General features: G+C 38.0%; 1 protein-coding gene across 3 annotated transcripts in view; it reads left to right on the top strand.

Moving 5' to 3' along the window:
- CTNNA3 (catenin alpha 3) overlaps positions 1-17,840 on the top strand; it is a 2,053,326-nt gene that overhangs the window by 481,115 nt on the left and 1,554,371 nt on the right. For all 3 annotated transcript variants that reach the window (XM_069101886.1, XM_069101885.1, XM_069101888.1), the window contains exon 7: positions 1,098-1,301. In XM_069101886.1, the coding sequence (XP_068957987.1) occupies positions 1,098-1,301 (204 nt within the window). The remainder of the gene's footprint in view (positions 1-1,097; positions 1,302-17,840) is intronic.

Raw genomic sequence — 17,840 nt, 5'->3', positions numbered from 1 at the left:
GAGGTAAGGTACAAGGTGTCCCCCAAATCTTAGTTGTATATAAACTACTATATAAAAATAGTTCTTCTTTCCTGCTCTCCTCTCATCCCCCCCCCACTCTGTAAAATGAAGAGTTTGGAATAAATCCTCTTAATTCTATGCTTTTAGAAGTAGAGATTTCATCCAATGCTCTAAAGAGGAAACTGGAGGTTAAAGCAGTGATGTATAGTAGGGGCAAGTGACGGAGTCAGTTCAACATTTACTGAGAATATGCTATGAACTGGGATACAAAGACTAAGAGAACAACTCCTGTCTTCAAGGAGTTCCTGTTCTGAAAGAAACTAAATATCTTTTCTTGACCTCTGCTTTAAACCCTGCCTCTGAAACATGTTGTCCGTTTGACTGGTCAGTTATTTCCAATCTGGTCTGCATATAGTTTGTTCATACCTCGTTGTTGTCTCTCCTAGTAGACTGTGAGATCCTCAGAGCAGACTTTTACCTTTCCCTGTATCCCCAACACTTAGCTCAGTGCTTGACACAACAAATGTTTATTGACTGACTGACTGATGTCCCATTGTTCTAACCAGCTCTTGAAGGCAGTAAGTTTAAGGGACGGTGTGGAGGAAGGCTATGATTTGGAAACTCTAGAGCAATGAAGCCACAAGCTAATTGCTATCCCTGCCCTTTGTTTATTTCACCTTCATTTCCTAATGCATGATTGTTTTCTCTCCTTCACAGATAAACATTCCTTATAATAATGAAATGAGAGGGGAAAAGTGGTTCAGCAAAACTAAAGACATTATAAGCAATGTTCTACACCCATAGTCCCCTGCCTCTGAGAAGGTCATATCCTACCAAGGACATAATGATATCTGTGTGCAAATGAATGAGTACAGAAACAAAGTAAAAGTTATGGAATCAGGAAAGACCTCTTTAAAGAGGTAACAGTTGAAATAAATCTTGAAGAGGGCTAGCTACAGGGTTCTAAGACATGCTATTTCCTTGTCATAAATTCTCATTTGAAAGATCATCACCAAGACATATGTTGCCTGCTAGCAAAAGGAAATTTTTAAAAGGCTGTGGAATTCTAACCTATCTAAACTTTTTCTCCCCTTTAGAATTTAGTAATCTTGGATCCACTTACAGTGAGTGATGAGAAAATTCGTCCTTCTCTTGAGAAGCGTTTAGAGGCTATCATCAGTGGGGCAGCCTTGTTGGCTGATTCTTCCTGCACACGGGACTTCCACCGGGAACGCATCATCACTGAATGTAACTCCATCCGGCAAGCTCTCCAGGACTTACTCTCAGAATATATGGACAATGTAAGTGCCTGGTTTTCCAATGCTTTTTGCTATTTCAAGTTTCCTTTGAAGTCTCTCTCTCTCTCTCTCTCTCTCTCTCTCTCCCCCCCCCACTATGATGAATTTTACATGATCCAGTTTTTATAGTGGCTATTGATGCTTCTTAACCCATTTTACATCGAATAGCTGAAATATTCTGGAGCTTTTTGGATGGTAGTGCTTAGGTGTGGACAAGTTGCCCAGTGGGCAAAGTTGTTGACTTCTTTATATCAAGTTCTATGGAATGACTGGATTTTCACTCAAATCTTGAATGCACATTGTGATACGAATGAAAAATGTTTGAGGACATTTGATCTTGAAGTTCCACAGAAGGCAAAGACTGAGTGAAATGAAAGTTTTATCCCAGGCATGTGTCATCTGCATGATCTGGTAATTATCAGGGTATGGGTTGAGACATATTAGCTAGAAATGATGTGACTTTTCAGGTGTGAAATTATAGATTAGCTCAGCAGATGTGCTTATGCGAATGGTTGAAATATGCTAATATTAGTTGGTAGTTCTTTGAAATCATATATGATATGTGACAGATTCCCATGGTCGTAACATATGATTAGTTTGGTCCTTAATCAGGAGTCTCTTAACCAATAAAAATAAATAGATAAAGTGGCAAATATATTTCATTCATAGAGAGGAGATATTCTGGTTGCCACATCTGTCTTTCTGGTTCTAAAATAAAAATATTTCCCACAAAATTGCTTCTTTTTGCTAAAGGTCTGTCAAGGTCATTTATGAACTACATTGAGAATAAATTTTCATTTTAGTGTGTATGTCTATACACACAGAATCATATACATCTATGTGATGTGTGTGTATGTATGTGTAGATAATGACAGAGACAAAGAGATTAGAGGCATCTATGAGAGTTCTTTCTGACCTTAGAGTTTAAAAATATGAATTCAAAGCATGTCAATATGTTCTATTTCATATATCCATATGCCTTTTTATTGGCAAAGATGCTACGCATGTTAGGTGTTTGGATTATTCATAATATCTAGAGAACATCTTTATGTGAATAAAGTTTTCCCTTTAGGTGGGTTAGATTCAAAACCATGGCCAAGTGCGCATTAGGAAATGAATGTGGACAAGGGAGGCCTCCGTTTGGAAAAATCCAAATTGAAGCTAAAATGTGGAGGTCTTTGTTTCTAAGTTGTATGGATTATTGCAGCAGTATTCCAACTTAAGCACTTAAAGAGCTAGTTTTGATGAGGTGCTTGGGATCTATGTCTGGAATATCAGTTTGTAATATTAGTTTGTAACATCAGTTTGAAAATCAATTTGTAAAACCAGTTTGTAAAATCACATTCTCCCCCCCCCCAGCCTCAGAGCATTAACTCTGTCCCTTCCCCCACCAGCACTCTGCCCAGCAACAACTCATGAACTATTTATTTCTGCTTGGAACAATAACAAGCTACACCTATGAATCCTTCACTAAACCATCTAGAAACATTTTAGCTTAGGCAAATGATATCTCCCCTTAGTCAAGTGGCCAGATGCATCTATGAATCCTTCAATGTACTATCTGTAAGTTAACTCCTCAGCCAATACACATCCTGAATCTCAGTCAACCTTGGTTCCCAACATCCATCTCGTCAAACATGACACTAATGGGTGGCAGACAAGGTACTTCTCAGTCAGTCTTGACTGCTAGCTGACTTAGTGATGTTTCAAGCCTGAAAACAGACCTCCAGGTAGCCCCCCCTTTTGGCTATTTCCCAGTGAATTATGGGCAATACGCCTGTGCAGTTGACATTAAAATTGCATGTTCCTTTAAACACTGGCCACTCCATTACTCCTTCCTAACCCCCCCCCCCCTTACTCACCTAGTTAGCATAATTGACATCTGATTTACTGTCTTGCTTCCTTAAAAATATACCTGTAACTTCTTTAAGTTTGCAAGTTCCCTAAGAACCCCTGCCTGCTATAAAGTGTAACAATAAACTTTTACAATCCTGACTCCAAGTTTGCTTGAGCCTAGTGAATTCCTTACAGACTAAATAGCAGGGACTCATCGATTAGAGCCCTTGTAGAACCTATTTCCATCCCCCCCCATCAGTTTGACTCTGATTTCTGTGTCATTCTTTTTTGGTTAATTAATTTCCTAAACTTCACTTCCATCTATATTTGAGCTTAACTAGGGTAGATGCTGGGTGGATAGAAAGAGTGGGGGAGACATGAGAAACATTGCAAGGATAATATATTGTACCAACATAAATTTTATCTAGCCTTACCTTTTTGATTTTGTAGATGAGGAAATTGATGTTTCGTAAGTGAATGGGAATGGTAACAAGAAGAAGCATTTAAGACGACTGTACCTTTTTTTGATCCTCATGACAACCCTGTGAGGGAGGTGCTATTATTATCCTCATTTTAAAAATGAAGAAACTGTGATAAACAGGGTTAATTGACTTGTCCAGGGTCACACACCTAGTAAGTGTGAGATAGGATGTAAACTCAGGTCTTGATGATACCACGTTCAGGATTCTGTCTACTAGCAACTTAAAAAGGCACTAATATGATAATCCTGCCATTTCTAAGCCAAATCGGTTTAGATTATGAATAAAAATAATGTCAAAAATGAATACAGGTGTTATTAACTCTTTTCCTAAAGAGTTATATCATTTACTGGTAGTATATGTTTTAAAATGTTTTGTAACTGGTGAGTTCTTGACCTTGTTTAGCAGATTTAAAGATACTTGAAGGTAGGTGCTGTTTTGTTTTTGTCTTTTTCTTTTTAGTGATACCTTGAATACAGAAGGTACTTAATCAGTGCTTAATTTATGCTATGACTCCATTTGTTCACACTGCCTTGTTGACTTAAAATGTACTGGCCCCACATTCCTCAGTAAATGGTCCTCTTTGAGCCCCTCAATCTGGCTCACTCTGGAATCCTCTCTACATCTTTTCCAACAGCTTTCCCATCTTGGAAATACCTTTGCCCTGAGGTCTCCTGTCTTAATTGGTGAATCAACATTTCATGTGGGAATGTCAAAAGGAGAAAGGGTTTGGGGGGGGGGATAATGAGTTCTTTTTTGGACATGTTGATTTTAAGATGTCTACTGGACATCCGCATTGATATGTTTGAAAGAAAGTCAGAAAAGTAAGTTAGAGGATTCTGGGAAGATGGCAGAGCAGGTCATAAAATCCTAAGCTCTCAAAACTTTCCTCCACAAAAGGGTTAAAATAGCATCTCAGGGCAAACAACATGTGGGTGGTGATAAATAAGAATAGGGGCATAACCAAGGTCTTCCTGGGACAATTTGAGAGGATGAGAAAAAAAAAATCCCAAGATGAGGTTTGGTCCCTGTGAAAAGTAAACACCTCCAGGCTAGGTTCCATTTTTAACAACAAACAGTAAGCCCTGCAGTTAGTTGGTTTGAGAGACTGCTTCAGCCCCAGCCACTTTTACCCCCAGAGAGTGAGGGGAGTTGGGCATTTGAGCCCAGGAATATTGAGGGTACCTTTGCTGATAAGGAATGGCAGACCCAGCTGTGCTGTGAAGAGCAGCAAGGGTGTGAAGGAACCAGAACATGCCTGGTGAGTGCAGAAGCAGTGGAGCAAAAAGCCCCTGGCTGTGGGCACTTACAGGAAGCTGGAGGTTTGGCTTTGGTTTCAGGCTAGAAGGGAGAACTGAAGATCTGGGACAAGAGGCACCATTTCCCACATCATGGGCTAGAGGTAATTACAAAATTTAAACTATTACCACAAAATTGCAGACAAAAGAGAAAGAATCCAACAATAGAAAGCTATTATGGGAAGAGAGATGACCAGGGTTCATCTTCAGGGAGGATATTGAAGTAAAGAAACCCCCAAAGAGTAATGTCAAATGGTCACCTTCCCAAAAAGAATTCCTAGAAGATCTTAAAAAAAGACTTTATAAATCAAATACATAGATGGAAGAAAAACTAAAAAAAAAAAAAAGAATAATCCAAGGAAAACAAGAAGGGAATGAAAGGGAAGTCAGTCAATTACAAAAGAAGATTCATCATCTTATGGAAGAAAATGATGCCTCGAAAATTAGATAAAATGAACCCTATGAAATTATACGAGATCAAGAAATGATTAAACAAATTATGAATAATGAAAAAAGAAGAGAAAGTGAAATATATTGTAAGAAAAATAACACATTTGGAGAATAGATCAAGAAGAGAAAATATAAAGATAATTGGATTATAACAATCATAATAATAATTAGACATAATTGAAAGTTATGATCAAAAAAAGGATCTTGATACAATAATATAAGAAATAATTAAAGAAAAGTTGTTCTGAAACATTAGAACAAGGGGGAAAGTAGAAATAGAAAAAATCCATTGATTACCACTTAAAAGAGATTCTATGAGAAAAACTCATAGGAATATCACAATCAAATTCCAAGAGTCCCAGCTCAAGTATAAAATATTAAAAGCATTAAGATTAAAACAATTTAAATATGATGGTGACACAATTAGAATCATACAAGACCTAGCATCAGAGATTTCAAAGGACCACAGGTCTTGGAGCACAATATATCAAAAGGCAAAAGATCTGGGGTTCTGGTCAAGCATATCACACATTGAGGTACTACATCTCATCTGTCAGATTGCCTAACATGACAAAACAGGAAAAACTTAAATGTTGGAGATGTGGGAAAATTGGAACACTAATGTATTGTTGGTAGAGTTGTGAACTGATCCAACTATTCTGGAGAGCAATTTGGAACTATGCCCAAAGGGCTATAAAAATGTGCATACCTTTTGATCCAGCAATACCAATTCTAAGGTTGTATCCCAAAGGGATCATAAGAGTGGGAAAAGGACCCACATATACAAAAATATTTATAGCAGCTCTTTTTGTGGTGGCAAAGAATTGAAAATCAAAGGGATGTCCATCTATTGGGGAATGGTTAAACAAGTTATGGTATATGAATGTAATGGAACACTATTGTACTGTAAGAAAAAAGCAACAGATGGACTTCATAATAACCAGGAGAGATTTACATAAACTGATACCGAGTGAGAGGGGCAGAACCAGGAGAACATTGTACACAATTAAAGACACATCGTATCTGTGATGACTAACTTTGATAGACTGGGCTCCTCTCAGCAATATAAAGTTATAAGACAACTCCAAGAGACTCATGATGGAAAGGGCTCTCCACTTCCAGGGAAAGAATTGCGGAGTATGAATGCAAATGGAAGCAAAAGACTTGCTCCCTCTCTTTTTTGTTTGGTTTTGTTCTGCTTCACTTCTTCTTTCTCCTTGTTCATTCCATTGGTTCTAATTCTTCTTTACAACTTGACTAATGTTTAATGTGAAGGTTTTTGTAGAACCTATATCAGATTACATGCCCCAATGATGGGGGAGGGGTAGCAAAAGAGGGGGAGAAAATTCAAAACTTTTGGAAATGAATCTTGTAAACTAAAAGTAAATAAATAATAAAAAGAATATCATAACCTGCAAAGTTAAGTGTTATACTGAATGAAAAAAAAGGATATTTGATATTTGATATCTCAGACTTTCAAGGCTGTTTAAAAATCCTAAACTTAATAGAAGATTCAACATAGAAAAAAAACAAGAGAAATATAAGTCACACAACAAAGGTTGATTATAAGGGATTCATAATGACAGATTGTTTACTTTTTATATACATAAAATGTACGTCTAAGATTCTTATCAATAATTGGGTAGTTCATAAGAAAGATTAGGGTAAACCTGATTATGATATGAATTTAAAAAATAAAACCATTTATGAACAGCTTAAAAGAGTAATTATTTTATACAAATGAGGAATAACTGATACAGAGGAATTAGATGAGGGAGGAGGGCTGGTAGTTCTGGTAAGCTACTGTCATTGGGAATGGATTTAAGAAGGAACTGTGAGGGGCGGCCAGGTGGCTCAGTGAGTAAGAGCACCGGCTCCAGTGTTGGGACGACCTGGAGATCGAATCCCAGGCTCAGACACTCAGCACCACACCCAGAAATAACTGGCCGTGTAACCTTGAGCAAGTTACTTAACCGTGATTGCTTAATAAAAAAAAAAAAAAAGAAGGAACTGTGTTTGTGTTTGTGTGTGTAAGTCTTCTAAATTCAGAAGAAATAAAACAATGGGGACATAGAGAGGGGGGAGAGGACAAGGGAGGGATCTTTAGAGGGGAGGGTGAGAGAAAGGTTAAATAAGGGCATAGAAAGGTGCTTAGATTTATGAGAATGGAAGGATAGGGAGGGGTCCCCAGAGGGGGTAGGCAAGTCATAGAAGGGCAAAGAAGTAGGTAGAAGTAAAGTAGAGGAGGCATGGGGGACAGGAAACAAGAGATATGCACATACATAAATAAAAACAAAGATCAGGAGTAGAATAGGTTTGGGAAAGTATATGTCTATATATGTACATATATATGTATGTATGTATGTATGTATCTATAGCTATAGGAATCATATCTAAACTTTATTATAGCCTTTGGGTTGGGAGGAGGGAAAAAAGAACAATGTAAAAAAGTGCACAGCAGAGAACAAAAGAAAACTTACAAGGGAGCAAAGAAAACATGGACAATTCTCAACACAACGAGTATTATTTAGCATATAGGCTTTCTTGAAATGAAAATGTATTGTTACATATTTTGAATCCTCCCTTATGTTCTGCTGCACAGATCACATGCTTTTTTTCTAACTTTGTAGTTAAGTTCCAATATGTAAGTTTATGATGTGTTTTTGTTTCTTTTCTCTATTCTGTATTTGTGTTCTCGTGTTTGAGTCTAAAATAAAATTTTGAATAAAAAAAGAGATGCGAGCTAGAAAGTCAGCAGAAAGGTTGGAGCGGGATAGGTAGATTTGAGAATCATTAGCATAGAGGTATATAGTAATGAACTCCATGGGATATGATGTCATAAATTGGAGTAGTATAGAGGGAGAAGACAAAAGGTTCCATGACAGAACCCTGTGGGACGTCTTTGCTTTTTAAATTGTGATTGAGATGAACATCCACCAAGAAGGATTGATCAGCAAAGTGGAGAACAAGGAGAACATGATGCTCTAAAACCATAGAGGGAAGAGATTATCAAGGAGATGAGCATGGCCAACAGTGTCAAAGGCTGTAGAAAGGTTGAAGAGAATGAGGATTAAGGAAAAACAAACAATGGATTTAGCAATTAAGAGACGATTAGTAATTTTGGAAAGAGAAGTTTTGGTGGAGCAATAATGTTGGAAACTAGATTGTGAGGGGTTAGAGAATGAGAGGAGAGAAGGCACATTTTGTAGATTTTTTTCAAGGCTTTTAGCCACACAAAGCAAAAGAGGTAATAATTAGCTGGGAGGAAAGAATCAATATTTTTTTTTCATCATGGAAGAAACATGGATGTTTTTAAACAGTAGGGAATGAGCCAGCAGACAGGGAGAGAGATGGAAAATGAATGATAGAGTGGGAATGGCAACAGTGGGCAGGAGGAGACAGATGAAATGGATCTCTTGAGTAGGTAGAGGGGTTAGTCTTGGTTAGGAGTATGGTCTTTGTCCATGGTAACCTGCAACTGCTGTTTCCTAAATTTATGTTAGGATCATGTGTAATGTAGAGTTGAAGGTGACATCAGACAACCAGGGTTTGAGTTGTTAATTTGCCATTTCCTGTCTGTATGACCTTGGCAAAATCACACTGCTGTGTTCGGGTTAATGTTCCTTTTCTCTCAATTGAAGGAGTTGGATTGGACAAACCCCCAAATCTTTTTACTGCTCTAAGCTTTGATTTCTGTCTCTGTCATTTGAAGATATTGAGTTGGATGACTTCTGAGGTCCTTTGCAATTCTAAGCCTTTACCTCTCCAAGCCTCAGTTTTCTCCTTTGTCATTTGAGAGGGTTGGACTGGATGACTTCTAAGTTGCTTTCCAGTTCTAAGCCTTTATCTTGGACTCATTTTCCTTCTCTGACCAGGGAAGGGACTCCACCATCATCCCTTCTAACTGAATTGCTGAACCCGGGCTCTTTTCAATGGCATCCAGGTTCTGCTCGGTGTTATTTCTCAGTGTCTGACTCACTGGATGATCATAGAACTTCTGTGGCACAGAAGCTTTGGCAAATGCTCACTGAGACTCTTGTAGTTTCTAACTCTCCCTTGTCCCCTGGCAGCTCTTTAGTATAATAGTTGGGGACCAGAAAAGAAATAGGGGAGGACAGTACTAACTTGGCAGTGTGATAACTACAGCATTCTGTGCCCAACCAGGGAGCATGTGGCAATGATGGGGTGACTGCTATTTCTGATGAGGATCTGGTCTTGGTTAAGGAGAAAAAAGTCTTCCTTATTTTAGAGTCCCCTTAAGATCGATTGCCCATTTCACCTTGTGGCTGCCTTTTTATAAAACAGAACAGCTGTGGTAGAAAGAATCAGCTCAGTCTGTTGGGCTGATTGCTTTCTTTTTAAACCCAAGTTTTCATTCTGCAGGGGGAGGCAGGCATCCACCCCCACCTCCTCTGCTCTTTGGATCATCACAGTGTTTAGAGGGCAGAGTCTGAGGAATACTAACTGGATCTGGCCTGAGCCTTAGGCAGTGGAAGCTCCAGACAGGGAATGAATGAGTTTGCCTAGAGAATGCCCCAGAACAATCATAGGAGCAGAGATTGAGAGCTGGAAGGAATGTCAGTGACCATCATGGAGTACAGTAGAAGAGAAAGCAATGCCCAGAGAGAGCAGGTGACCTGTCCAACATCAAATGTCAGGGGAAGGATTTGACCCCAACTCCTCCATCTCCAAGTCCAGGTTGCCTTGCTTTGGAGCACGCCAAGGTCAAGTGAGAGAATGCATTTAGTCTTTTGCAAAACCTGAAGCTTAAAGGAAATATAAGCTTGTAGTATTAATTTTATTTTAAGAGAGTCAGGTATGGAGCCAGAAAGACATGAATTCAAGTCCCACTTTTGCCACAAACGAGATCTGTGACTTTGGACAAATCATTTCCCCTCTCAGTACTCTGGATGGTTCTCAAGACTATACATTGCAGGGAATATAGCAAGCTGCATCAGTGGAGGGAGTTTCCTCATATGGATGTTTTCTAAACCAGTGAAATCATGGATCTAATCCCCATAAATTTCCCCCATTCCTTTGAAGACCATAAAAAAAAATCTGTGAGGGAATCGAAACTTACTGGAAAATAATGGTAGTAGTAGTAATAGTGGTAGTAGTAGTAGTTGTTGTTGTTGTAGTAGATAATATTTATATAGCACTCTTAGGTTTGCAAAATACTTTCCAAATATATAATTTTATCTTCACAACAAACCTAAGAGGTTGGTGCTATTACTATTTCCATTTAACCCATGAAGAAACTGAAGCAGACTTGAGTGACTTGCCCAGAGCCACAAAGTGAGTAAGAGGCTGGATTTGAGCTCAGGTCTTTCCTACTCCACATCTAGCCTTCCACACACAGTGAAGCCTCAATGCCTCATAATAATCAATCAATTCTGCCCATTTATTGAGTGATGACCATTTATGTAGCACCTATTGCACTGTATGGAGGTTCCATGGACAGAGAGAAAACATGACCTTATTGAACTTCCGTTCTGCTGAGTGGAAGGATACATTGCATAGATGAATGTAAGGGGAGATAGATAAGGTGAGAAGGGATGAAAATAAGCAGAAAGAACATTTTAAGAGTTAGAGAGATCTTAAAATCAAGGACCAGGGAATCTTTCCTATAGACCATGGCCCCAGAGGAAGAGGGGGATTTCATGACATGGATATGAAACATGAGACAGACACCATGACATGGTGATAGGACCTTGTACTTTGAATCCAGAAGACCTTGGCTCAACTGCTGCCTCATGCTTGTGTGTGCTCCTGGACAAGTCACTTACCCACTCAATGTCTCACTTTCCTCATCTGTAAATATGGAGAGATTACCTCTAAGACCCCTTCCAGATCTGTGATCCTATAAGTTCAGGGCATGTTGAGTATAGGGAGCAGCCAGAGTCCCAGGTGACTCGCTCACATAACCTGTGAAGGGCACCCTTATGAAATAAGACTGGAAAGGTAGATCAGACCCAGATTGAAGAGGACCTTGTGGCTCAAACTGAGGAGAGTAGACTTTATCTTACATTTTGTTTGAGGTTGTTAAACTGAGAAGATTTGAAGAAAGATTACTTGATTTAGATTTTATTAGAGTAACTAACCATTGGGTGACTATAGTCATTCAGTTTGTCATCAAGCATTTATTAAGCACTTTCTGTATACCAGGCAGTGTGCTAAGCTCTGGGCACACAAAGACAAAAGAGAAACTGTCCTCTTCTCTTGTAATGGTGGAGACAACATGTAAGTAACCAGATACATATATGGTTTATCCAGAGTAGAGTAAAGGTGATCTCAGAAGGGATAGCACTAACTCAGAGCTAGTTACATGGTCATCATGAAATAAATGCCTGGTGACTTGACTAACAACTGGGGTTGGGGGTAAGGGCCTGGGTAAGGCCTCCTACAGAAGATGGAATTTAAGCTGAGTAACGAAGGAAGCCAGAAGAAGTTACAAGGAAGAGCTGACAAGGGAGAATATTTCAGACACTGGTGCCAGCGTGACACAAGGCAACGATGTGGGACATGGATAGTCATGTTTGAGGAAATACAAGTGTCCTTCTCACCAGTTTGTAAAGTTTGTGAAGGGGACTAAGAGGGAAGAAGGCTTGAAAGGTAATTAGGTAGGACAAGTCTGGGAAGGATTTTAAATGCCAGATAGAACATATTATATTCAATACTAGAGGAAATACAGAGGCACCAAAATGTATTGAGTAGGAGGGTAACCTGGTTAGAGCCAGGCTTTAATAAGATCCCTTTCCCATCTGATTGGAGGATGCATTCCATTGAGGAAAATGGTGAAGCCAGAAAAATGAATAGGAATTTATTGTAATAGTCTAGGTAAGAGATGAGGAGAGTCTGAACCAATCTAATGCCTGAGTGAGTGGAGAGGAGTGAACATTTATGAGATGTTGTGAAGGTTGAAACAAGAAGATTTGATAATGAACTATATATTCAGAGTGAGTAAGAGTGAGTAGTTATGGTTGACACCAGAGTGAAGGCCAGGGTAACTGGATGATTCTGTATAGTCTGGATTTCGTTGACAGTCATAGGGAAGTCTGGGAGAGGGAAGGTTTAGGGGATAGGGAGGTGATTATATTCACATATGTGTTTATGTATATACATGTATATGTGTGTATATATGTGCTTTTGTAAATTTTTTGTGTATATTTATTTTATATATACATATATAATCTCACATAGTGATCTTATTTCTTCTCCCTCTGTATATAAACATATTTATATGTGTGTATATACACATATGTATGTACATGTATATATACATATGTATATATACATATGTATATGTATATATACATATATATAAACATAAATATATAGCAGCATGGTTGCACAGTGTATAGAGTGTTGGACCTGGAGTCAGGAAGACTCATCTTCCTGAATTCAAATCTGGCCTCAGACACTAGCAGAGTGACCTTGGGTGAGTCATTTAACCCCATTTGCCTCGATTTCCTCATCCGTAAAATGAACTGGAAAAGAAAATGACAAAATATTCCAGTATCTTTGCCAAGAAAACCCAAAACAAAAGTCCAAAAGAATCAGATACGACTAGAAAATGACTGAGAAACACCAATGTGTGTATACATATATGCCTGGGAATTATTTGCAGAAAGGCAATAAAAATCACCATGTGAGATAATAGAGGAAAAAAAAAAGACTGGACCCCATGACAGTCATACAGGGGCATGTGTTAATAGGCATGAGATAGATTAAGATCTGTAATAAAACTTGTGAATGAGCAGTGAACTGGAGATCAGCCATTGTGTCAGAGGTAATAATTAAGTCTGGATTGGCCTGCTTCCAAGGTGAGAAGTAGGAGAGAGCATTAGAAAACAGAGAAGAGAGAGTATTCAGGTGTGGAGGTGATTAACAGTGTCAAAAGCTGCCCAGAGAGGTCAAGAAGATGGATTGTTAAGAAAGACCTTTAGGGTTTGCGATTAGAGAAAACTGCTCAGTTTGGAGGTGACAGTTTCAGATGAAGTTTGGGAGCTACTCAACTTCTCAATTAGTTGACTCAGGCAATTTAAGATTGTAAATTGTACATGAATTACCAATCTATGCTGGTGGAGGGAGTCTCTACACTGGGAATTCCACTCACTGATGAAATCACACATCTGGCCAAAATCTAAAACAAAATTCCCCAGTAGAATATAATCTTATTGACTTCAGATGCTGTTTTTTCCCTTTCGCATTCCCAGTGCCATCCATATAGAAATCACATAAATGCTTTTTGAATTGAATCATTCTGTATTTAAAATCTCAGGCACTGCATCCATACAAAACAAAAACAGAAAAGTAAATGAATAAATTAAATGAAAACTCCAAAAGTTTTTATTTTTTGGCTAAAAACCAAGTAAATCCAGGTAAACTGACTAGTTGGTCGATATTTATTGACCAGTCAGAGAAGTCAAGATTATTGGTCTGAAAATCCCACATGACCTATTTTTCTTCTAAGGTTCTTCCACTAATTTACAATGTATCCTTGTAATCATTTAAGCTTTCTGAGCTCCAAGTTCTTAAAATATAAGTAATCACATATGTGTACTCAATTTCATCAGTATAGGAAATTCCTAACTGTGGAAACTCCACCTACCAGTGAAGATCATCAGCTTGTCTCAGGGTCTTATAGAGGAACTTTAGCACATTGAGAGATTAAGTAACTTGCTCACAGCTGTGATTTGTCAGTCAGGGCTAAAAGGTCAGTGCTCTAATCATTGTGCCACACTGACTCATAAATCAAGTGACTCATTTATTAATATCTAGAATTTATATTGCACTTTAAGATTTGCCTTTCTATTTTATTTTATCCTCATAATAACCCTATAAAATAAGTGTTATCATTATCACCATTTTATAGTGAAAAGGGAAGAGGGAGCTTGAGGAGCAGTATTGTTTTGGTCACAAGGGAGCAGGGATCCTGAGTAACAATATGGTTTCAAACACAGGCACAGAAGCCCTTCCTGGGTGAGCACCAGAGTGAAGAGTAGGAAAGCAATGATTACATCCCAATCATACCACCTTGGAAGCACCCAAAACTTCAACCCCCAAGAACTAGCTCTGAAAATAGCAGTGAGCAAAAGCCTAAAACTTGGAATAGTGCTCCCCCCTTCCCCAGTGAGAACAGAGCCCAAGTTTAACATACAGTTCAAAATCAAGAAATATTGTAGGAAAAATGAGCAAACAAAATATAACCTCATAAAAACCTATCTGATGACTGGGAAGATAAGGATAGAAACTCAGAAAAAAGATAATGAAGTCAAAACAAATATAAGCAAAGCACTAAAGAAAAATGTGAATTGTTCAAAATCAAGAAATAGGTTGGAAAAATGAGCAAACAAAATATAACCTTATAAAAACTTCTATGATGACAGGGAAGATAAAGACAGAAACTCAGAAAAAGACAATAAAGTCCAAACAAATATAAGCAAAACATCAAAGAAAAATGTGAATTGGACACAAGCCCACCAAGAATTCTTAGAAGAGCTGAAAATGATTTTCAAAATTAAATAATAGTGTAGAGCAAAAATTACCTCAAGAAGTGAGAGCAAAGGGAGAAAATTATGAAAAGACAACTGCCATTTTGGAAAAAGAGCTACAAAAATACTGAAAAAAATAACACTTTAATGACATCATGGCCAAATGGTAAAGGATGTACAAAAGCTCACTGAAGAAAATAATTACTTAAAAATTAGAACTGGGCAAATGGAAGCAAATTAGCCCATGAGATATTTAAAATAACAAAATAAAAAAAAAGAAAAATAGAAGATAACATGGAATAACTAATTGAAAAAAATCTGACCTCCAAAAAAGATCAAGTAGAGATAATTTTAGAATAATTTAACTACTTGAAATCCATGATAAAAAAGAGTCAAGATATAATTTTTCAAGAAGTCATAAAGGAAAACTGCTCTGATATCTTAGATCCAGAGGATAAAATAAAAATGGAAATAATCCAGTAATTACCTCCCAAAAATATCCAAAAATGAATATTCCCAGGCATATTATAACCAAATTCCAGAACTCCCACATCAAGGAGAAAATACTTCAAGCAGCCAGAAAAAAAAAAACAACAACATTCAAATATTGTGGAGTCACAAGTTAGGATCACACAAGATTTAGTAGCTTCTATATTAGAGTGGAGAGTTTGGAATATGATGTTCTGGAAGGCTTTAGGATTAATTCTAAAGGATTTAGAATTACAACCAAACATAATTTACCACCAAAACTTAGCATATCTTTTGGGGGGGAATGGATATTTAATGGAATAGAGGGCTTTCAATCTTTCCTGATGAAAAGACCTGAGCTGAATATGAAATTTGATATTTAAATACAAGACTCAGGAGAAACATAAAAAAGTAAACATGAAAGAATAATCATAAGAGACTCAGTAAAATCCCATTATTTATATTCCTATATGGAAAGACAATACATGTAACTCCTAAGAACTTTTATCATTTTTAGGGCAGTTAGAAGGAATCTACATGGACAGAGAGCATGAGTTCGAGTTGACTTCTTTGGGAAGATCTAAAAAATGTGGAGTGTGAAAGAGCGATGAGGGTTGAAAGGGAGAGGTAGAATGGGGAAAATTTTTCTCACATAAAGAAAGCATTCAAGGAAGAGTTTTTATAGTAGAGGGGGAAATGGGAGTGTTAATGGGCAGTACTTGAACCTCAGTCTCATTGGAATTCATTCAAAGAGGGAAGAATAAATACACACACTCACTCATTCAGGTATAGAAATCTATCTTACCCAATAGGGAAATAGGAGGGGAAAAAGATCAGGTATGTGCAGAGAAGGAGGATTAATCAGCCTCTCCTAAAGGCAATTTGAGTAGTTGATGTCTGAGATGTCTTATTTTAAAATTCTCAAATTGTATCATTCTGGAAAATTCTGTCAGGGTTTAACTTGTCTCCAAATCTCTCCTTTCCTTTTTGTCCCAGGGTCTCGAGACTTCCTCTTTGCCGCAACAGCCATGCCCAGTCAAAAGCATGAAGTTAATTTGTGTAACCTACTGAGAAATATTACTCTACCATGAGTGGCTAAGTTAATGAATCCTGTTGAGGTTGAACGGTGAAGTGCTAGACGTCACCGGTCTGATGTATGGCTTATGGTCTTGGGAAAGTCTCTGCCCTTGGAGAGCACCAGGTAATATCTGGGGAGATAGTTTTCTCTTCCATCAAAAACAGTTCTTCCCTGGAGAACATTTTGGGTGGAATGCAAATGAGATCCTTCCCTCGGTCTTACAACTTGACTGGGTGAGCTGATACAGCATCCTTTTCCTTGTCCCCTAAGGAATGACTGCTGCATCATGAAATGAGGCCATTTAATGTATGGCCCATTAAAAACCCAATTTAAAAGTATAATCACCGGTAGGCTTCCGTGTATATTTTGATATATTTGAAAATTAAAGCTCCTGCCTTTGGAATTCTACACACAGGCAGCTGCCAGTAGTTAGAATGATGAATCATGGTAGCAAGAAAGCTATGGGATTGAAAGGAAGAGGGGAAAGGTTTTGCGAATCCCATTATAGACATTAAGTACTTTTGAATTTTATTTTTTCTTTCTCTAATGTTTGCCAGACAAACATAAGACAAACATATGTAATCTCTTGCATATTTTATTACCTCTGGAGAGAACAAGCCTCTTCGTGCCTTTGGGATGTTTTTTCTCTCTCAGAATTTTCCTAACTGTAAAACAAATCCCATCTTCATTCCTAACTCCATACCACTTTTAGACAGTACTTAGTGGCAGAAGCTGGCTTCTAACTGCAGGGCTCCTAAGTTCATCAGGTCATCTTTGTTTTGGTCTTTTCTGTTGTGGGACCTCCCTCCAAAGATGAAGATTGACAACTCCTGGGTAACTTAGCATTTTAGAGAGTTGCCAGAGGTGTTCAATTTCTTGTTCAGGGTAACATCATTAGTTGGTCCCAGACACTTTTTTATTAGGATGATAGGTGTGGTGGTAGAAGGGACATCCATGCATGGAAAGCGAATGCTACCTCAGACACTGTCCAAGTCATTGAACCTCTCCGGGCCTCAATTTCCTCATCTGTAATCTGATGACCTCTAAAGACTCAGTCAGCTTTAAATCCATGATTCCAGAACCCTAGGACATATTTTTTTCCCATTTTTATATAGGTGGAAACTTTGACCCCAGGGATTGTGTCTTGCACAATGTCATGCAAATTCAAAACCAGCTCTTCTTTTTCCCTGACTTCAGGCAAGTTCTCTTTATTCCAGTGATGCCATGCTACCTCTTGTGATAAAGATTTCTTTTTTCTTCTTTTCCTTTTCCTTTTCTCCTTCCTTTCTTTTACTTTCTTCCTGCCTTCCTTTCTCATTTCCTTCATTCCTTTTTTATTTCTTCCTCCCTCTCTTTTTGTCATCTCATCTATATCTTTCTTATTTCCTTCCTTCCTCCTTTCCTTCCTTCCTCCTTTCCTTCCTTCCTCCCTTCCCTCC

The sequence above is a fragment of the Petaurus breviceps genome, unplaced genomic scaffold (genome assembly GCF_028583685.1).
Source record: "Petaurus breviceps papuanus isolate PSGF00001 unplaced genomic scaffold, PetGlider_PUasm1.0 490, whole genome shotgun sequence".
NCBI lineage: Eukaryota > Metazoa > Chordata > Mammalia > Diprotodontia > Petauridae > Petaurus > Petaurus breviceps.
This window is presented reverse-complemented; position numbering and strand designations above follow the sequence as displayed.